Raw genomic sequence first — 23,462 nt, 5'->3', positions numbered from 1 at the left:
ATTAACTTGATTAAATATGTATGAACGGTGACACTAAAATAAAACGGTAAACCTGTCAAAATTTTCCTGTGATTCTGCATAGAACATTGCATTATTATAAAAGTAAAAAATGAGATTCTTTCTGTCGTAACAGAATGATCCAGTACTGCGCAGGTTTTCTAATTAACGCAATCACCCACCTGCTTACTGTCAATACATTTGGAGGTGGTGAAAATGTAGTTTTTATTTTTCTACAGGTAAAATGAAGACAAAATCTCTAAAATTACTTGAATATTTAGTTATATATGTGTTATTAACTTATCGAAACTCAGAGAGAATACATAATAAACTACATGTTATGTGAATGTGCTCATATCAGTGGCAAAATTGTGAAAACTTCTTCTTACCTTCTTCTTACCTAAATAATAGTTGTCAAGGAGACCGCCACAATTGAAAAGTATGAATGGAATATTATGCAAATGAACGATTAATGCTCAGATTGGTATTTTGTAATTTTCCCAAATTTGCAAACATTTATTTAAATTTTTATTAAATTCATATATGTTACACACGTAGGGCTAATCTTGTTACACTGTTCAGGGGACTCTCAACAACCATCGCAAAGTACCGTTTTCTGCGAGTTTTTGATCTTTGTTTTCACCGCGAGGGTTGCCAGGCGGTAGAAAATGCCCGGATGTCCGCCCCGAGGATACCTAACACTCCGTTTTTCGAAATCTGATCCTGATGTTTATGGATTTTTTCCCGAACAAGAAGTTGACACACATATTAACTGGAATACAGCTACAACAATCACGAAGCGTACATGTCATTGTAACTAAACATAACTATCCCACAATACACTATCATTTTGAATTGCGATATGGTCTCACGAGAGTACTAATTCTCCTTCCCAGACTTCCTTGCGGCCAGAACACCGAAAGTATAGAACTCTAGCCTGGGAGATTGGAGAATACTCCCACGGTAGGACCCTAATCCTAACAACTTCTGGATAGGAATGCGCGCATGTGGAGCAATGTACTCAATCATGTACTGATGAATTACCGGTACTCATAACATTGTTCTCGTGGGAAATTTGACGATGTTTTACGTTGCAAACGTACACTTTTATCCACGAGTCTGCAAATATCCGATGACGCCTAGTGACGTCGGTATCCCATTGTTTCCAACATTCACTGTTCCAGGACCAACAGTTCCCGCCGTTATCCCGATTACGTAAACGCTTTGCAACACTATGGTAACGCGGACATAAATAACATAAATAAGGGTTCAAGTACTTGACAAAACTAGATTTCTATAGACGGCTCCCTCTGGAGACCTGGACGCAACCTCACAGCCACCTTTTTTACAGCATCGGTATACTGAGTGTATATAGTCACGGAGGCTATGCTCTCAGTGTCTACAATTCAGCGATGGTCGTCACAAATTGGCACTAATAAACCTGCATTGGGGAATGTTAATATATATAATGTTAAGTTATGTGCATCATAAGACAAACTCTCGGGATCATGATCGAATTCTGAATATTGATATTGAACTAAATCCCTAACAAGCACGTCTATTGCATTGACTGTTGCTATATGTTTAGACTGGCCGGAAACACCATAAGAAGCAATGCAGTAGTTTTGTCTGCTTTATTTGTACTTAATAAATTATACCTTAGTAAAGGTCCCGTATTCAAAGTGTACAGAAAATAATAATTTCAACAACAATATACATGGACAGAGTACCTGTACAAACGTACAAAGTCAGTTATTAGTATGCACACATAAATACTAGTACTGTACTAGCCAGTCAGAATGCCAGGAATGCAATCTACTATATTGAGATGATAGTGTAAGACAAGTCAATTCGTAGACTTTTGTTTGACAATAGGCACAATGATTTTTTTATGGATGATCTTGAATCAGAATGCTGTAATATTACGTTGCTGAAATGTACGTGACGAGTGCATTTTCCGAAGACGTGTACCACATATAACGGTTTTATACCAACTTACTAGACTGCGTGATACTAATTGCCCCCTCTACAAACACATCATATTTAAAGGTCAGTGGTCGTCACACAACGCATGCGCGAGATATGGGTTCAATATAAAAAAGATGGCGATTTTGACTGTTGCGCTCACCCAAAATGGCTTTATTTGGTCTTCGTTCAATGACGACAGGAAACTCGTTATAAGCTCAAAACAAATCAGTTTTTTTTTCTAGTTTGTTCCCCATTCGCTATCACAGTAACGTACATGTGTTATATCCACATATATTGCGCCCAATAGCCAGACAAATGTATGACTATATATTATAGCTCTGTGTTCTCGAAAAACTTGCTGTATGCATTCGCTTTTTGTGAACCTAATATTTGTAAGGTAGCTTACATTTCACAACAATTACCCACTCAGTCGTTTCATTTTAAATAACGTTGGGTTCCTGAATAAGTTTTAATATGCGATAAATGTTGGATTAACCAAATTAGACTTGCGACATTAGTTTTACAGAGCATAACGTATTTCAACATCAGACCGTGTTTGGTAACGCACATTTCAATTAACTTTAGGGCAGAGAAATTTCTATAATTTGAAAAAAAATATTTTGCAATGTCATATTAAATTGATTTGATAAATTGAAAGTTAATGTCTTCGTCATCATTTTATATCAAAATGACATATTTAGATTTCCGCTGTATTTGAAATGTATTTTAGAACAGCATTGAGTCAGTAACATACATGTCATTTTTGTTTTGTTTAAAGTTCAATTTTAGTAACTCGAATTTTCATTATCAGTTAAACGAACTTCAAATAATGGTACTTATACGTTAAATGAAACAAAAAATGATATGTTGTCCGTAACTCGAAATTCTGTTAACTGAACATCGAGTTACAATTTGAGCGTGGTTTCGCAAAAGTGGGCGTGGTTTCTGAAATAGGGGCGTGGTCATTTTTATAACTTGACCAATTCAGCATCTCATCAATGTTGGGATCATTACGTAATACATGGCTTATTTAATGGAATACGGGTTTGATGAAACTTTAGTTTTTTTTATCATAGCCAGCAACGTATACGAGAATTCCCCTCTCAAATTTAAGATGGCTGCCTGAGACACCATTTGAAACTTTGTTTTGGTGTATGTAAAAATAGTAGAATTTAATGAGCTTGATAAAGAGATTATAAATACCATAGACACATACACACAGTTCAAATTGAATGTTATTTTTTATTTGGTTGAACGAAATCGGTGTATCAAGCAATATGAATTACAGATTGCAGTGAACGGTACAGTGTTAATTACTCAACTTGTCGATCCCCGGCACCGGCCACCAGCACCGATTCCCGCGGCGGTCGACCACGAACAAAATACTTACTAAGCAACACGGCGACAAATAGTAAATGAAAAGCAATATTTTGCTTTGTTCAAATACACACAAATAGTAATGAAATACTTACAGTCCTTTAATAATAGAGTACATAGTTCCGTGGAAACATTTTTACTAATTGTTGCCCAGTTCATGTAGCTGCAAGTGACGCAAGTGTTCGTCCCTCACACATCACAGTAAATATGCGGAACGAATTCAAGCATTCGTTTTTTCTCAAAATATACAGTTGCAGAAGTAAATTACAATACTACAGGGCTAATTGGAAAAAAAAAATTATAAATAACCCAGTCCCGAGTGTATAAAGCATTCAAATGCACCAACGTACCGTTTGGTAACGACGAAACTGTTAACAGTTTGCAAGTTCGCATTATTGCGGAAAATGTATGCAAGACGTCTGTGAAGTAAAACAGGTCTAGCAACGAAACGCTGCCCTAAACAATTTTTTGATATTGAACGCAGTAAATCTCTCGATACAAACTAGCACGTTGCACGACCCACGGGGAAAGCGCGCAAAGAACTATGGTACAGTCTACAGTCTTTCACTCGTTGACGTCACCAAATCGAATTCTCACTAAAGGTCAAGGCGTACACGAAAGAATCACTAAATCGTTTTGTTTTTAAGCGACAACTGGAATACTTAAAGCGGGAGGGTCGTCACCTGCGCTTGCGCGGGAATTGAGTCCCAAGCGACGATAACAACACACGCTAAAAACGCAAAGGTAGACGCTTGTTTGTAAACAATGACGCGCTATGGACATCTGACGCATTATGCATTGCGCTGGTGACGACTGTCCCGTTTTAACCGTCACCCAGAAAAGTACCGTGACATTTCACAACAACCTGCTTGAAAAATAAATAATTATGAATAAAATTATTCATCAAGTAAATTAAAAAAACAAACATTGCAAAATAAAAATTGAAATAATTAATAAATAATATTTTTGACACTTGAATCCAGTAATTTAATACTGTAAAATAATAAAGTTGAAGGTAAAATAACGTTAATCGAGATAATTAATAAAAACGAAAAATAAATTACAAAATTACGTACAACAACATACATATTTAGCGAATTATCTAGGCACTAGTTTAATCAAAAGTGTTGAGAAACCACGTGCCTTTCAGTAGCGCCCTCGTGAGTGATATTAAAATGATGTAGTTGGGTAAAACCAATTACGTTCATATAGACAGTTTTTTTTTTTCATGTAGTCGTTTGTTACATGCTGTGGACGCGTGAATGAAAGGAACATCCCCTGTAATTACCTACATCCTCAGCAAATTTGCTAACGAATTCCCTGTGTTGATGTCTGGAGATCGTTATCAATTTGAAACAATTTGGGCAACCTCATTCTCAAAAGGAGACAGTGGTATTTACTGAGAGGGGCGCACTGTCAAGTCGTTACTTTATGCTATATTTTCGCATGTTTTCTAGTTTTGCGCAATTTTATATGTAATAAATTATAAAGTACAATTACAACGATAAAAATTAATATGGAAAATTCATATACCGATCATACCCCTCTCTAAAAATATCTTGGTCTCCTATTGAAAATGGGATGGCCTAATCTGACAACGATCTCCAGACGCCAGCACAGGCGATTCGATAGCAAGTTTGCTGACGATGGTAATTAGGCGTTCCTTTCATTCACGCACACACAGTAAAATGCAATACAGACAACCACATATCAAAACCATATCTAAGTTTACCCATACGTCGTAAACACACTCGACACCAGAGGGCGCATATAACAAATGCATCGTCATAACTGTAAAATCATGTTTCTGAATACAAGTTGCTTCGAATGTGCATACATTGCAATATCTAACCACGTTTTCAATCTAATTTTGGGTTAATCGAATCTTACTAAATACAACAATCTAAAATCTTTAAATCTGTCAAAATACCTGTCGTTAAATGTTTCGTTTTTTTTAATGTGTCACTCGACGTGATAGTCATCACAAATAGTTGAACAATTTATAGTATGAATGAACAGGACGTTGAACACGTACAATCATTCGCAAACGTCTGCGGAATGGATAAACCTGATTATCAATAAAAAAAACCAACCATACTTGAAACTACCGTGGGATATGTGAAGAATCTCAACAAAACAACTGTTCCTAAAAGTCACGCCCTCTAGCGTCAAAATGCCTCCGTGACGTAATTGACGAAAAAGACGCCATTGACGACGTGGGAAATGTTTTAATCAGTAACCCGTCAATAGAGATTAAAATGACGAACGGCAAACCAACCAAACAGATACAGTTGTTTATTTGATTGCTTTACAACCATATACGTCATTTTTACGTCACGGAAACGCTTCCTTATAGAATAAAAAAGTGTATTATATTTTTTTTTCGGTCAAGAAATGTTTTAAAAGTCCTTGTCTTCACCAAACATAATTCGGAAGGCATTGCTAAAAATCGTAATCAAAATATAACGAGAAGAATAATATATTCACGGATGAATACTGTCATAACGTAAAATCGGGATGGGGCTTTGTAAATCACTTTGATATGTAATATTGGCGTTATATTGTTCTCTTGAAGTTTAAAGGTATTTCACGGTTTTTGATTTCCTGTGACTGAATCGCAAATGGAATCTACTTTTGTGCCCTTTTCCCTCAGACGCTCGGATGCCATTATTATTTGAATTTTTCAAAATTGAAACAGAGGGCATGCTACCCCGTCTGAAGTCCCGCTGAAATTTAGACAGGTCGGGCAATTCGGATGTACTCCTTTTTCTGCGCGGGATTTGCTTAGGCGTCGATACGGAACATACGTGTCCTCTGTCATCGAGACTGAACCCAGTCTCGATCATCTCATCTTCTTCTTCGCTCTCTTCTGTCAATGTATTTCTGGACAACGGAAGAATTGGGACACTCCCTCGACGAATGTTCATACGTCGCATTCCATCCACATTGTAATTGTCATTCGCATTATCGTTTCCGTTCCCGTTCCCACTGCACGTGTCGTCATTTCCGTTTTCACTCGTGCCTTCCGAGTCGGTACTGTCACCTGGTATGCTGAATACAACTTTTCCATTGGAACCGGGAGACTTCGCCGACTCGACTGAATCCGTACGCCTCAAATTACTAGGTTTATTGTTGTTACTTTCTATTAAAAAAAAGAAAAAGATAGAATGTAATTACGTCAGAATTCATATAATCGAGTTGTTGGTCGTTCACTGAATTTTCTGTGACGTGTCGTCGGATGTCGTGCTATTGTTCTTTTACACTCTTGTTAACGGAATGCGTTAAATCTTATACTTCTATATAGGCCTGATGAATACTCTTTCCCTGAAAACCCATGTAACTATTGGTAAGACTTCCACCACGCTGATATTTGCAAGACTACGAAACTATGAAAATATACTCGATATATAGGGAAGGAATGTGTTAACTCCATATTGGATCTTGCAAAGGATTGTGGGATAGAAAATTGAAAATTGGACTAGAGAGGGCGTTGTGGGGTGGGGGAGACTCGCATCTTTTCCATAAAGCCCTAATCAAGATGGCTGACTACATAATACTGATATAAAGTTGAATATCTAGAGAATGAAAAGATATATTAAAAAAAAAACTGTAAATTGCATTTGTGGAGCTTTTTCTTTGGGGACATTATGTTGTTTGGATTGATGTTTCCTTTAAAATCAGCTTTTACCTCTCCTGTTCTGGGTGTACAAATCGGCGTAACAAAAATAAAATTCCCTTATATCGACTATCAACAAACTGACATGTTTGTATTTTCCGCCATGACAAAGCAGGAGCATTTTTGCAATCCAGTTTTGCTACTTCCGGGATACTTTCAATGGAGTTGAGGTAGCGGGACTATTATTTACATACTTGTTTTCTTCTTCTAATTGGGACCAAACGACTACAAATAGACCCAGGAAAGTATATATTTTTGGAATCGCCAGACTTCAAGCTTTTCAAAAGTGTGTTTGTCATGCCCGTATCTGCATTCTACGGTGCGTTACTTAATCAAAAGTGAAAAATTACTTTTTTTGTAAAAAAAAATAATTACGCATTTATGCTGGTGATAAGAAGTTTTGTTTTCACTTTTCCTAGTTGTTCAATAGTCTGGTAAATTGAATGTGTCTGGACAGTTTTATTCAAGTAACACGTTTTGAAAAATAGTGTCCTGAATTTTAATTTCTGTTTTAGTCGCATTGACTCCAACTCAAACCACAACACATTGGTAAATAATCCATGAAATAGTTTGTCTGGACACATTCAAGTTCCTCTCATTGTCACCTTAAAGCTGTGAAAATTTGGTGTTAATCTGACGACAATAAGTATACGTTATTTTTGTTAAAGACCTTGTATTTTGACAAACATAACCTCCTAGAAAACGTCGATGAAGTCACAGCAAAGATTTTCAAGCTTGTTTATCTGCACAAGCGATTCGTTTTCCCATCAAGGCCTGTTTTAACATGTGTAGGGGCATCCGAATGTGTAAGGCTATTGAAAACCAAAACAAAATAAAGGAATGGGATAGCTATAGTTCGATAAAATCGACAGATGAAAACACTAAAATCAATGATTTTTTTTCAGTGGCTGTGTGACCTTGTGTCTGACACATTCATATGCAAATGACTAATCTGTGAAATAAACAGGTGCGGAGACAAACCACTCAAATGTTTGGAAACACTCATTGTGTGTCAGATAGCTACTGATAACACATCCTAACATTGCTTTGTCTTAATCTTTGAAACTTATAGGCACACAAATTAAACCTGTGTTGTTGATTATAGAAAACACTACTGAAGCTGCCTTGCTTCCCTTCAGAAAATCTACATTTTAACCAACTTACATGACATTTTAGGTTACGTTGACTTTGTCAGATGAAAGTTTATCGTGCATTTCATCAATTAATAAATAAATGTGAAAATCGTAATTTTCAACACAAATAATAGTCTCGCTACCTTAACACATTTCTTCCCTTCCTTCTTTCTAGCTCGCCTATTAAATTGCGCCACCTAGTGACGAAGCGCTTAAGTGACGTACAGGGGAAATTAGTTCAGTTCGAATTGGGACACAGTTTGTATTTTCAATTAAATGAGCCGAAATGGAGTAGTGTCTAGATATATCACACACTGACTCGATGAATATTACACTAGCAATAAATATTACTGTTGACGTTCCAATTACTCTAAACGCAAGATTTCACACTAGTCGTCTCCCTCCCTGATTTTTGCTCTAAGTCGTCGACACGGAAGCCGTTCAAAGTGTTCAGCCACCAGAGGGCGCGATTTATAGGAATGGCATATATGTTTACTAAAACATGATCTTTGCTGCAAACCACCGTTCGCATTTGTTTTTTCAGATCGTTTCCTTACAATCAACACTCCATGGCACATGAAAGTACATTCCAGGCTACATGCATTACAAGTACAGGTAATGTAGCCGCTGCAGCCCCGATCGAATCTCACCTGTGAACGAGTAGCTCCATTGTAACAGAGTAGGTCTTGTCACGGTAGAAATCTTTCTGTTAACTTTCAGTCTACCGCCAATGTAGAGACCACGTGTTCCGATATAGGGATCGATTATTCTGGAAACCATCTCTTCCAATTTCAGATAGTTTTCAGACGGAGGCTTGGTGTCCTGTACGTGTTGAAGCACCAGCATCATCTGTTTGACCTCGGGGGTTATCACGACGTTTTCCTCAAGAAGAGCATCTTTAAAACAAATACAATTCATTGCCATACAAGTTATTGTGATTGAGATTTTTAAAAATTAATGATGCAAAATAAATCAATACGTAAAGTACAGTAATCAATTCGCTGCGCGGATACTCTGTTGTTCCCACTAGATTATTTACGGCTGTGTCACATGGTATTAGCCGAGTATGTCACAAGAGTATTCAATCTTGTTCGTAGCCACTTATGAAGTAATTATTGAAATAGTCTTGCAGATGTGTATTTTTACCAAATCCACTACTTTGGGAAACCATAACATTTGACTAAATGCGCAGTGCGATATTTTGTGAACTATATCTATTGGCAGGTAGAGACGAGCATGACTATAGAAAAACTGCGAACGAGCCTACAAGTGACGTAATCGATCTGAATATCACGCGCAGACTCAGTAATGAGATCAAGGATGAATCAAATATGAACAAAGGCTTGTTCTCGGCCAGATAAAAAAAAATCAATGTTTGAAAATAATATATTTAAAGAAAAATACAATAGTAATTACATTGTATACGGAAGTGATTTAAACAATGGCATCGACGGAAGTAGAAATTACCACACGCGGTTCTCGTAGAATTTACTTCCCCATATAGATAAGATCAAACAATACTGTAAAATACTTTATTTTAGCTGGAATTAATTATCGCTGAAAGGAATTTTGGGCGTTTTGTATAGAATTTATTTGCACTGATTGTTGACGATTTGTATGTAAAACATAGGAAAAAAAGGTATTTTACATGCAATTACTGAGTTTCAACGAATACATGCTGTTTATACTATATCAGGACAGACTCAGATTGCTTCGAAATAAACAATGTGTGTCACTTTTAATCTCAAATGTAATTTGGTAAGTTATAGTGAAGCCTCCCGGGAATGAGAACATCCGGGTATTTACTGCTAACTCCAGGCAAAATCGAACGCTGAGAAAAAGAAATGCAGTTGACAATACCGACCTTCGACCTTCACGTTGAGAACAACATAATCTCTGAATCCAACCAACGTCATCTGCCGTATCGTAAGATCAGTTGTCTGAAATAAGAAGATGTATGTTTTTATGACCAATATGTTTTTGTTTTGTTTTGTTTTTTTAAATTACATCCTACCATTAAAAGAGTCACAAATGAAAGAATATCTTAGTTTTTTTTTTTTCAGATCGTGCCTGCGCTTCTACTCAACTGTATTCCCATATTGTAATGTATGCAGAACATATCTCAGTGTTTATTGTGATCTCCGTTAAAACTGCCGAAAATCAAATAGAACATTGAAAGCGGGCAATCGTTGAATGTCAGAGAGTTTAATCACCAAATCTAATAATACTGTTCATTGATCACCCAAGGCCACTTTACCTCATTTTATAAAATTCGATTCCAGGGTGCCGTTGGATACGATTTCTCGTGAACTGTACACAATCCAAACCCTTAATGACAAGTGAGAGGTTTTATACAGATCATACTTAAAGGGACACTTCCAGTTAAGCCTAATCACAAAACAAATTTACTTTCTGGATTAAAATTACAATGGATAACAAAAGATAGACTAACTTTGTAAACAACATAAACAATAGTGTCCCATGATTATTTGGTGTAATCCCTGGGATTGAGCGGTTCCCCTGGGAATGTCTTGTTTTAAGTTTGTCTCTTCAGACATGGGACGATTAATCTTAATCTTGTCAGCCATGTTTACTTTACATTGACTATGCCAAATAAGGATTACGAGTGAAAATAAATACTACAGTAGTGTAGAAAATGACGACACGAAGATGTCAGTTACGGAATAAAGCATTCGTATGACGTCGTATTGTCGATTTTTGCATGATAGTACATTACTTTGGAAGACGTTGCAAATTCAGCTGCAACGACTCATACCAGTTAGCAAATCTTCACTAAGTAACTTGAGAAGATAATACTACTTTAAACATAATCGATATTTGTCTACAAAGAAATTACTCATTAAATTCCATCGCAGATTTCTGTACAACTCTACCATCACCCTTTTAAGAAGAACTTCTCTTATGTTTCCCCGCAAGACGAAAATCATTAAATACGGACGTCATCATCGGGCAAAGTTCGTTCTCCTCAAACGTCATACAACTGTGGGTCTTTTTTTTTTGATGGCACAGTGTTTTGGAATACGTATGCTTAATTCAATGTACACGCGCATGCGCGCGTCAACTGTATCGTCGAATTACTCCAATTTATGTATTGCAAATAATTTAGTCTGTGATTTTTATCAAGATGATATTTCGAACAAAGAATGGTTAAACAAACTATTCATTCATTTATTTATTCATCATTTCACCAGATATTGTCTAAAACGTTAGATTACAAATATTCCGGTCCGTGTATCGAAAACAAAATAGCTGTCAAGAGCACAAGCTTCTTTTCTTACCTGTACTGGGTTAAAAATTGCTTGCAACTGTGGTAATATCGTAGAATAGAACTCGGTCCAAAGTTGAGACAAGGCAGTAATGATTCCATTTTTCTTCTCGACTGTAATAGTTAAAAGATCCTATTGGTTAGTCTGTGTCCAGAAAACGATGCCAATGAAAGAAGGGCGCCAACACTGCAGGGGCAGTCAATGAAACTGTTCATCGAAAAAATCTGTTTCAAGGAAATTTGTTTGAGGATAGAGAACAAATGTCTGATTTGATGGATGATTTGCAAGGAAAAAAATCGCGATTTTTCAGGTGGGATGGGCATTGTATCACTTTTGCGAGTGGGAATAGATTACTCCCAAAATTTCGTTAAAAGGACACATGTTTTGGTTAGAGGGTACAGCTTTCATGAAATGCTAGCATTGGAAGGGGAAAATAGGGAACCAGCCCTCCCGAAAGATGTGGGTTGTGAGGGAAAAATCTGGAGGAGACTTGAGAAATTCTCTAGCGAGAGGTCATATTTTTCAACTTCATTTTTTTTTGTATAAAAAATCGATCCAATTTTCACGACCTGTAAAATGTATTTCGCCATGAATAGACAAAAAAAATTGTTAAGATTTACCATTGGCTTCACCCGACTTGTACTGTGTGGTGTCGCCCTACTAATGGATTTAGCGGCTAATGAAAATAGACTAATCACATGATTGTATACATTACCTGTTTTGTTAACCTCGTCTCTAAGAATAATCATTCCTTTCTTTATCAGATGCGTCTGCAAAATAAAACAGACATTAGCGAGGCACATACACACACACACACGCCATCGCGACGACCACGAGACCTTTTGAGATTTAGCATCATAACTCACCTTGTAATACTCTCCTAGGAATGTACTGATTTCTGATTTTAGCACCACTTGTATTTTCTTGTGTAGCCCAAACAGATCAGCTGGCTCTACTTTCTTGCGTGTGAATATGGCAGTGATTGCAGACAAAAGACTGTAAAATAGCATCAAATAATCATCCGTCATAAATTGAGACAGCATGCTCCGAACAAACACTTTCATTAACACACATAATTCTTTCACTCCCAAACGTTCGCCAGATGCTAGAATGATTAAAGCGGGGGAGTCGTGACCTGCGCATGCGTTAGATGGCCATAGTATGTCATTGTCTACAAACAAGCGTCTACCCATGATCCTTTGCGTTTTAGCTTGTTGTTATCGTCGCTTGGGACTCAATTCCCGCGCGTGCGCAGGTGACGACCCTCCTGCTCTAAACTCCGAAAAAATCATCGCGCTGTGCAAACAATGTCGTTGTATACGTCGTGTGGGACCCGTATAGAACACGAAAGTTATCCGGGCAAAGTAAACAATAATAATTTGAATATATTTCAATTTTAAACAAGCAGCCTGTCATCTGAGATAGCTCCGCTGTTAGCATTGCACATTTCAATTAAGAACTGAAGATATCATTAGAAAATGAACAATATGTATAGTATCAAAGCAATCAGACTTGTGGTTTTCAACAAGAAGTCGAAAATATCACTTTTCACCAAAAACGACAAAAATATTCATCAAAATTAGAGAATTAAAGATATCATCACGAAATCAAAAAAACCTGAGAGAGGTCCACATGTAGTACCTATATATGTAATATCAAAGCAATTGGACTTGCGGTTTTCAACAAGAAGTCGAAAATATCACTTTTTACCTAAAATGACAAAAATGTTCACTAAAATTAGAGAATTGAAGATATCATCATGAAATGAACAAATCTAAGAGAGGTCTACCCAAGGTGCATATGCACCAAGTATCAAAGCATTCAGGCTTGTAGTTTTCAAGTCGAAAAAGTAAAAAATTGACACGGACGATGGATATATGATAATGGTATGATAAGCTCTGCTCGACAAAGACTACAGCGGAGGTAAAGATATTCATTAAAATTAGATAATTGAAGATATCACCACGAAATGAACAAATCTGACAGAGGTCCACATGTAATACCTATATATTTAATATCAAAGCAATTGGACTTGTGGTTTTTAAAAAAAGTCGAAAATATCACTTTTTACCAAAAATATTCATCAAAATTAGAGAATTGAAGATATCACCATGAAATGAACAAATCTGAGAGAAGTCCACCTATATAGTACCTATATATGCAATATCAAAGTAATCGGACTTGCGGTTTTTCACAAGAAGTCGAAAATATCACTTTTACCAAAAATGACAAAAATATTCACCAAAAATAGAGAATTTGATATTTTGACATGAAATGAACAAATCTGAGAAAGAACCATCCAAGGTACTTGCATATCAAATTTGAAAACATTCTGACTTGCGGTTTGAAAGAAGAAGTTGAAATTGTAAAGTTGACGACGACGACGACGGACAAACAGTAATATGAACAGCCCCGCTGTGTCGATAGCGGAGCTGAAAAGTCGTCATCGAAATATCGAGACAACACTAACATTACATATATACGTTATATTGCATTTGTTTTCAGTAATATTAAATTTCTCCCTACTGAAATGTACAATCAGAAAGCAAAAGGTCACGCAAGGTTTATATGCATACGATGTGTACAATGTAGACACGGGACTCAGTTCACCGACGCTTATAGCCTCGTGATTGTGTTACGCTGCAGTTTCATACATGTCTGTTTGGCGTCACATAATTATATAATAATATAATTTGAATGCCATTGTGGCAAGAGGGCAGAAACATATCGGCAACCAGTGCTCTACAATTACTTTGCGTTGACCCACATACATATATAATTACTTATTTATATAATGTGCAATATGGTTTGCAATCCGAACGTCACACTCGCACATACAGACGTCGGCTTATATATTGAATAAATTCAATTTGTATCTGGAGCACAACTAGTCCATAAAGGTCATTGTTCGGAATGATGTCAATTTACTGGGGTCATTAGAAAATATTGCCTACTCCACACATTTATCGATCCGAGCGGCTTTTATTTAGTTTAGTTTTTATTTGTATGGATATGTTTCAAATACATAAAAAGGAAACGAGTATGCATCAACGTAAATTCATTAAGCCTCTGTCTGCGCAGAATGGTAATTAGTAATTGAATTGGTAAAGGAGGGAAGATTATATGTCATCTTCTTCATGAGTCACCGAACAAGGTTTTCGAGAATCAATCGACCAAAATGTCAAGAAAACATGGAAACGTTTTGGCACTTGTTTCTTTAGTGAAATACTTTCTTCATATCGCAATGAGATACATAAAAGTCATATTAACCTTGAAATTATTGTTAAACCATTTCAAACAAATGTATTGAACAAGAGTGAAGTAACATTTTCAGTATTAAAACATGTTAACAGGGACCAGTACCTTCCTTAATAGGTTGTTGTGGTCGGTGGCTTACACAATGCAGTGTGTTAAAAGGGCACCTTCCAGTTAAGCCTTATCTCACAACAAATTTACTTTCTGGATTAAAATAACAATGGATAACAAAAGATAGATTAACGTTGTAAACAACATAAACAATAGTGTCCCATGATTCTTCGGTGCAATCCATGGGATTGAGCGGTTCCCCTTTAACAAAACTAGTTGCAAGTTGATAAACAAAATATTTGCCGTTATGTTTTTTTTTTCTTAGTAGCGACCGCCGCACATGTTTACGTTTGTGCGCATGCGTGTACAAATGATTATTTGGAAAGAACAGGTCGTTCGCACCCGAAGATAAAATAACGGATGTTCGCAGCTGTGTGATCACAGCATATTGCGAGCTCGTGCTGATCAGTGTGCGACAATTGTTATCGGATATTCGCGCGCTGGTTGGCAGAAATATCAACTTTGCAGTATACAACTAGAACTATAAGTGGTAGACAGTTAGCAGAAAATGTCCACGCCTTCTACGTGACGATTCGAGGCGCACGACTGTGCATGCCACGAATTTACGATTCACGATTCGACAATCAACACGCGTACGTGTACTAGTTTTACACGCGTTGTATACGTCGTTAGGGGTACCATGTGGAACACAGAGAGGTGCGATGACGACCACTGCGAATAAACACTGAATAAACACTGAATAAAGTAGGATATGAACTTTGACAAACTACTGTTTAAACTACTTTAAACACACCACAGTGTTGCATAGTTTAGTAACCAGTCTAACCGACTTTACTAACAAATCTGTTCGACACATGTCAATTAATGTGGCCATTTACTCAATCCAAATAGTATAAAGGTTTTCCACATCTTATATCAAAATAAAACCAGGTATGGTAAAGGGCGTATCGCCATACAGCGGAGGACAGAATAGTGCAATTATTGTTGTTGACTGCCGGCGGAACGAACTTTATGCGCACACACCCTGGGTATGCTGTTTCATGCGTTAACTGTGGTATATGCAATGCTCTGTAATTCCTGCAAGGTGAAGGGAATTAGATAGCTCTGCCACCAAAATAAGCCATGACGGTAAATACCGAAACGCAAAGAGAGTATTACACGAGTCTCTGGACTCGAAATACACACGTTATTAAGTCCTTTGTTGTACGCTTAAGGTAGCGGGACTATTATTTGCATACTTGCTTTCATCTTCTAATTGTGACCAAATGACTACAAATAGGCCCAGGAAAGTATATATTTTTGGAATCGCCAGACTTCAAGCTTTTCAAAAATACTTTTTTTGTGAAAAAAAATAATTACACAGTTATGCTGGTGATAAGAAGTTTTTTTTTATCACTTTTCCTAGTTGTTCAATAGTCTGGTAAAGTGAATGTGTCTGGTCAGTTTTATTCAAGCAACGCTTTTTAAAAAGTGGTGTGCTGAATTTTAATTTCTGTTTTAGTCGCATTGCCCCCAACTCAAAGCACAACACATTGGTAAATAATCCATGAAATAGTTTGTCTGGACACATTCAAGTTCCCCTCACTGGCATCTTAAAGCAGTGAAAATTTGATGTTAATCTGACGACAATAAGTATACGTTATTTGTTATTAAAGACCTTGTATTTTGAAAAATATAAACTCCTAGAACATGTCCATGAAGTCACAGCAATGATTTTCAAGCTTGTTTATCTGCACAAGCAATTTGTTTCCCCATCAAGGTCTGCTTTAACATGTGTAGGGGCATCCAAATGTGTAAGGCTATTGGAAACTAAAAAAATAAAGGAATAGGATAGCTATAATTCGATAAAATCGGCAGATGAAAACACCAAAATCAGTGATTTTTTTTAGTGGCTGTGTGACCTTGTGTCTGACAGGGGTGGGGACAAACCACTCACATGTTTGGAAACACTCATTGTGTGTCAGATAGCTACTGATAACATATCCTAACATTGCTTTGTCTTGAGTCTATCTTTGAAACTTATAGGCACACAGATTAAACCTGTGTTGTTGATTTTGCAAAACACTACGGAGGCTGCCTTGCTTACCTTCAGAAAATCTACATTTTAACCAACTTACATGACATTCTATGGTATGTTGAATTTATCATATGAAAGTTTATAGTGCATTTAATCAATTAATAAATACATGTTCAAAATCGTAATTTTCAACACAAATAATAGTCTCGCTACCTTAAATTCTTATAATTGTACCCTACCACGACTAAGTAAACCAAATATGAAACCAAAAACCAAGCATTCTCTTCTGCCTTCGGTTAACTGGTCATCATGCAGCTCATTTTGTAACTCATCAACCTGCCACGAATCCTTTTAACATTTCGTGTCTTGTCATAGTATTATCAGATACCTAGATCTGAGCGCGTATCAGCATGGCTCATCGTCGTCACTCAAATACATCAGTATTACCGTGACATTTTCACTGACGCCTCAGATAATTCATTTGACGATAGATTAATTTTCAGATACAATACAATGGAATTATGTAAGGCTGGCATGAAATGTTATACAAACCACGACCTTTAAATACTGGGATGACCGTTTTCTGCTAATAAGCAATCATTTTTATATCCAGTTATGGGATTATTGCGGATACTAATGGCATGCTGTGATCGTGCACGGTGTCACATGGGCGTAATGACAGCGGGGTGGGGGTAAATACCACTAACACATTGTGTTGTGAAGATTTAGTCGCATCAACATTCCAGGTAAGATAGAAATAAAAACTGAACACAAGTTTCCATTTATTCTTTGTTTGGACTTCGTTAAATGTAAATATAACGCAATTGTCCAGTCATATTTGCACGTGACAGACGGTCATAGCGTGTCGTTGTTTACAAATCTACCGTCTACCCGTGAATCTTTGCGTTTTTAGCGTGCGCTGTTATCGTCACCTAATTCCTCCGCTCTAGCTATTATGTGTATATATGTACAAAATATGTGCAACTATTATTGCACACTTATAGTATGACATGCTGTTGATCATGTAGACTTAAATTTCCCGCACTGAACACGGCATAGTGCAAACAATTCACTAAAAATATGACGTGTAATTGCCACTGAGTATGTAGCTGCATACAATACACGCGTCGAAGAAGGACACAGGAAATTGGTCGTTTTTGATTCGGGCATGTTCGACAAACGGTCACACATTTTGTAAATTACAAGACAAAATGCCAACAAAGCCTTTTATTGCATTATATCAAACACGATTGGGTCACGCAGTTGAACCGAAATTGAATACAACCTTCGACATTACGAAAAATGGATGCGTTTGAATGATTTCGCTTCCGAGTTTATTCGCTCGACACGACTACGAGACCTCGCCTATTTCCACAAATTCACGCAAATGTCAAAGTATCAGAGATCAACTCTTGGGGAGGGGGCGAGATAATTGTATTCTCGCGCAAAAGCTTTTAAACAATTTAATGTCGCTTGAGCCGTAATTGAAAGGCGCAGACTTCGTGTTACATGATACCACAAAGTCTAGGTGTAACGAGAAGTTTAAGGTATACCATAAACTTGATTTGTAAAATCCTTACTTTGGTTACGTTGTTATAATTGAACACTGACTCGTAAAAAACAGTAATAGGTCTCTAAATTACAAAATAAATAGATATTGGATACCGAAGGGATTGCACTTGATGAAAAAGAGCTGGATTTATTATAGACACTTGGCTTAGCATGATTTAGCTCTTCCAATTTGCAATGGTACAATGGTCCTCCTAATCATCAGGTATCCACATCTGACATTACTCCTCACCCGCCATGCAGGGTGTGAAGGTTGCGGGACAATGAGAATGTTGCCACCAAGGCTTCGAGTAATTTTTGATAACGTGTTCATATCAATCCATATGTTAATTAAATGGTGGTGGTGGTCATCGCGCAGCAATACTTTATCAAATACATAAACCATATCACACGGCATAATCACTTGTTTTCGTATTTGATGAAAAAAGTGCGATTATGTAGCTATCCTCGGGGGCGGACATCCGGGCATTTTCACCGCCTGGCAACCCGCGGCGGTGAAAACAAAGGCCCAAAACTCGCAGAAAACGGTACTTTGGGATGATTGTGGAGACTCCTCTGAACAGTGCAACAAGATTAGCCCTACGTGTGTAACATATATAAATTTGGTTGTTCGGAATTACTTCAAAGTTGAGTTTGTGTTGTTTTCTCGAATTTTCACCGGCTCGACCGGCGTTTCACAGCAGCGCGCACAGACTCGGAGCCCATAGAAATGCATGGTACAGTGGTGCGCGTCTTAGCAACGTGGAACGTCTGTGACGTAGCTCCGCCCCCGAGGATAGACAGTATGTTTCCAGTAAAAAGAATATATATGCACATTTCATGTTATTTTGTTTTAATCAGTAAAAGTGCAATCATGCAATATTGGAATCGGGTCGAGACACAATGAGCTAAAAGTGAGTATTTACAAGGTAATAGCGACTGTACATGTAATTCTTGCAGAAATTGTGTTATAAAATAGTGGCAAGTTTAAGAAACAATCGAGTTCCACATTTGAATCCGTTTGGAAACTATCGTATCGATCTCCGTTCTATAAGTGAACGAACCGTTCTCCTATCAGTCTGTAGGAGAGGAATAAATTATACGCCGTGTTGTAAAAAAAGAGTTGAATGTCCGTCGCGAATAAATCTGATTAAAATCACAGGTGGGAGGGGGCATTGTATATGCTTCTCCATGCAGGCGATTGAGCGATATGGCGAGACAAGAAAGACCTACGATTTATTGACATTATATTGTGATAGGAGTGACCTTTTTTGTTCAAATGTCATCATTCAAATTGAAAAGTTTTAGTAACAAAAATAAAATCCAGTTCAATCAAAAAATTAATGAATATTTTGTAGGCGACTTATCAACAAATAAATCACACTGCCCTAAAGGGACTTGCGCGTCACAGCGATGGCGCGACACGATATTGTCGCGGGTCGGTTTAGATTTCCATCTGAATGAATATATACATGTAATTACGACAAATTACAAACATAAATTTTAAATCGTTAACACGATTCTAACTCCCGAGCACAAAAAAAGACACGCACTCCCTAGACCACACTAACAGAGCACTGCTTGAAATCACGAGCAACATCGTGAAAGGAAAGCGAATATACAACAGGCCAAAACTTTGACGTCACGTCACGTCACGTCATGTCACACGTTTTAACCATTTACGATTGCCCTCCGGTCAAATACATGTGCATGTAGCGAGCTACTCTCGAGATACACCATAGCAACCGTGCAATCAAATATTAAATGAGAAAGCGTTCCTTTGTGCCGTCGACTCGGACGGAGATCAACTTTCCTTGTCGAGGTATGTAATTAGCAGCAATCAACGGGGGGTAGTTGACCACCGTGAAAGTAAACGGCAAGAAACACTTTACTCACCAAATCCAAAAAATAAGTGTACTTGATGTACACAACTTTGAACGACCCTTTTCACCGCACTGCAGCACTCATACGCAGTAAGCTACCATATCTGAAAAAGTTGATTCGAGGCATGGTAGCGAAAAATTGTACTCTCTAGGTACTTTCCTTGTACGATTTAAAAACAAAATCTCACCAATTACTGTTGTGATACCTGCTAATCACTCATCTATTGTTTTTTGAAATGTACATGCAAACAAACGCAGGATTCAAAGTCACGATCGCGGTAATCGTTTTAGCATAGCTCACACTACCCACCGTGACCATGCCACACTCACAAAATGCCGTGTAGTGAACACCGACAACGGCAACCAGTTGGTAACGCGCAAGCAGAGTCTCAGACATCACAAACAACGCATATATCTAATGAGTTTCCAAATATTGAAGCACAACAAACACAACTTGTATAATGGAAAATTGAATGACGAATTTTCCAATGTCACAGATGATTCGCAATTCATTATTTTTTTCTTCAGAGAAGCCACTATTTTCATTATTTTCCGTCGCCACCTGGGGTCTGCAGCTAGCTCAGTTCAGATTGAATATTTAGTTACCCTAGTTCTCTCCACAAATCTTGAAAATCTTTTAATAAAAGAATAAAACGTGCGCCACAGTTTGACGGAAATGATGATGGCGTGAAATCATTTTCGTGACACATTTCTCCTGCGGTTATTGATATAACCTTAGAGCACAAATGCATTTATGTGTCCAATAAGCCATTAATAGGTCACTTGTATTCACGTCAAAGTAATACGATCATGAAAAATGAAACAAGATCTATAATTTGTCTGAAAAATTTAAGCTAAATTATATCAAATCCAATATCCAATGCGTATCGAATAGTCCTTAAGGTTTATTTTTAACATAATATTTTGGCTGAACCTTGAGGCATGTTGCCCAAAGTAGCCTCGTTTACGAACAGACTCTCATCGTTCCCACAATAATTAAGTCGATGTGATTGAAATAATCTTCAAGTTCTATTAATATCCAGACAGATCGGATTAATATACACATTGGAAAGTAGTTTTGCAATGTTGTTTTAAATTAAAAAAAAAAAATAATTGGTCTAGTCTCTGTTGGAAAATTTGATACAATTAAATGAAAACATTTCGCTAAATGTTATGAGAATACATGCCCAAAAGAACGTGAGGTCACGTAGCAACGGTACTGGTATTCCATAATAGAGCAGATGGAGGAAACCGCATGGTATACACACTAAACTGTACGAATAGTAGAATAATTTTGTATGTAATTGAAATGCAAGCAGATTTATTTAGGTCGTTATTTAGGTGAGAATCAAATGCCCGTCATAAATTATCAGTTTATTAGAGATTATAGAAAATATGAATATTATTTTGCGGGTCACAAATATGATCTTTAAAATAGGTTGCTAATTTTCACGTGACGACGTCGTGACACCGCTACGATACCTTTAAATTACCAATTCGTGACTGGGCAATTTTATTGAGAATTCAACATGGCCGCCAACTCTGATATCAGGCAATAACATTCGAAATACGGATTTTCGTAAGGGGTTACCATGGGTATTCAAGAGGACCTCCCCCAATCTAAAAGCTCGTCAAATCACAATCGCAGTGTGCATTTTATTTTTACTATATTTTTTAATTATTTTGTGCTGTTTTTAATACGTACACTATCTATGATCGCAATCGTGAGTTTTTGCGATCATTACAAAAACTTTGAAAAAAAATAGGATCTTATTCTATTCATATAGATCACTACCAATAAATGCAATGAATGTAAATGAATAAACAGTATTCATTCTTCAAAGTAATCCATAATCACGCAGATGAAACGATCCCGCCGACTGCTCGGACTAAAGAAAAAATAAATAGTAACTAGTTTAACACACCAGTGGCGGATCCAGCAAAATGTATGGGGGGTGTCCAAGCTTCGCTTAAGATATACAGAGCGTAAATCGCAGAGAAGCTATGCGTAATCCAGATCATATGAATCGTCATAAAATTAGTTGTTTTTCTTTCTGTTATGTCATTTTTAACATTTTTTGAAACCAAAGATTATACCACGATTGAGACATGTCACATTTTAATGGCGCGACATTTTGAGATATGACGAAATATCGAGGTACAAAACAGTCGCTGACTAATTTCTAAATTTACTTGATTACAAGCAATGTCATTCAATGTCAATGTCATTTATTCTCGTTAACGATCTTGTATTTAATTTGGGTCTATTAATCATGGGGGGGGGGCAGATAATGTATCCACACGTTATACGTCAGAAAACGCATATATTACTCTTGAATGTATCGACATCAATAATATTAAATATCCATGGGAAACATGAAAACATCTTTAATTGGAAGAATCGTTTCCATAGAAACGCCACGGAGCATGTGATACGGATTCACTTCTAATGCAATCATTATTGTAAAGAAGGAAATCGATATATCTTTGTGATTGCATATATATATAGTTCCTATGAAGTCGACGCGGAAATAAATCCTTTCAACAAACTACTCAAGCGCGTTATCGACTGTGCAATGTCACTCGAATGTCACATATCTGATGCTGGTTTCCAGTCACACTTGGGTGGGGGAATAATTACCGTTCAAATTAACAAATTGTTTATATATCCTGATCACGTGGTTTGTACACGAATGCATAGTGTTTACATTGCTGGATAGTAGTGTTCAGCGGCCTACCACACGACGCGGCGTGATTATAGACAATCGACCAATTTTTTTTGTTTTTTGTTTTTTTAACTTTTATATAGAAACTCATCTTTAAACATAAGGCACATCAAGGAAATTGGCATCGACATTACGCAATCGCATTACGGCATTTTTTTGAATCATAGAGTTAAAAATAAATAAAGCCAGTGGAACTGTCGATAGTCTACGCGATTATAGTAAAAGGGGGACATGCCAATGGCATTAATTGCATATACATTTCATTCCGAGGACACTAAAACGTAATGCTTTGAATATGTGTTCTGGCAAACAAATCAACCTAAGAAAAACTGGGCCATGATCCACAGTACATTGATCGATTTAATCGTTATGTATTCATTTTGTGAAGCCATGCAATGCCAGCTGCTGATCACAAAACGATTTGAGAAATACATGTGCATGCACATGGCTGGAATGAACATATTTTACCCAATGACGTCATTCTGTAGACATTTCTATATATTAAACTGTTCAGTGTTACGCA

At 37.0% G+C, this 23,462-nt stretch overlaps 1 protein-coding gene across 1 annotated transcript in view; it reads right to left on the bottom strand.

Annotated features, from left to right (window-relative positions):
- Positions 1-3,187: 3,187 nt before the first annotated feature.
- LOC102801266 (uncharacterized) overlaps positions 3,188-23,462 on the bottom strand; it is a 29,057-nt gene continuing 8,782 nt past the window's right edge. Inside the window, exons 2-7 of the mRNA XM_006823642.3 lie at positions 12,305-12,434; positions 12,154-12,208; positions 11,451-11,551; positions 10,016-10,091; positions 8,802-9,047; positions 3,188-6,484 (exon numbers count right to left, since the gene is read on the bottom strand). Of these exons, the coding sequence (XP_006823705.1) occupies positions 5,919-6,484; positions 8,802-9,047; positions 10,016-10,091; positions 11,451-11,551; positions 12,154-12,208; positions 12,305-12,434 (1,174 nt within the window). The 3' untranslated portion in view covers positions 3,188-5,918. The remainder of the gene's footprint in view (positions 6,485-8,801; positions 9,048-10,015; positions 10,092-11,450; positions 11,552-12,153; positions 12,209-12,304; positions 12,435-23,462) is intronic.

The sequence above is a fragment of the Saccoglossus kowalevskii genome, chromosome 12 (genome assembly GCF_978046115.1).
Source record: "Saccoglossus kowalevskii chromosome 12, keSacKowa6.1, whole genome shotgun sequence".
Taxonomy (NCBI): Eukaryota; Metazoa; Hemichordata; class Enteropneusta; family Harrimaniidae; genus Saccoglossus; species Saccoglossus kowalevskii.
The sequence above is the reverse complement of the archived record's forward strand: the minus strand, read 5'-3'. Positions and strand labels throughout refer to the sequence as shown.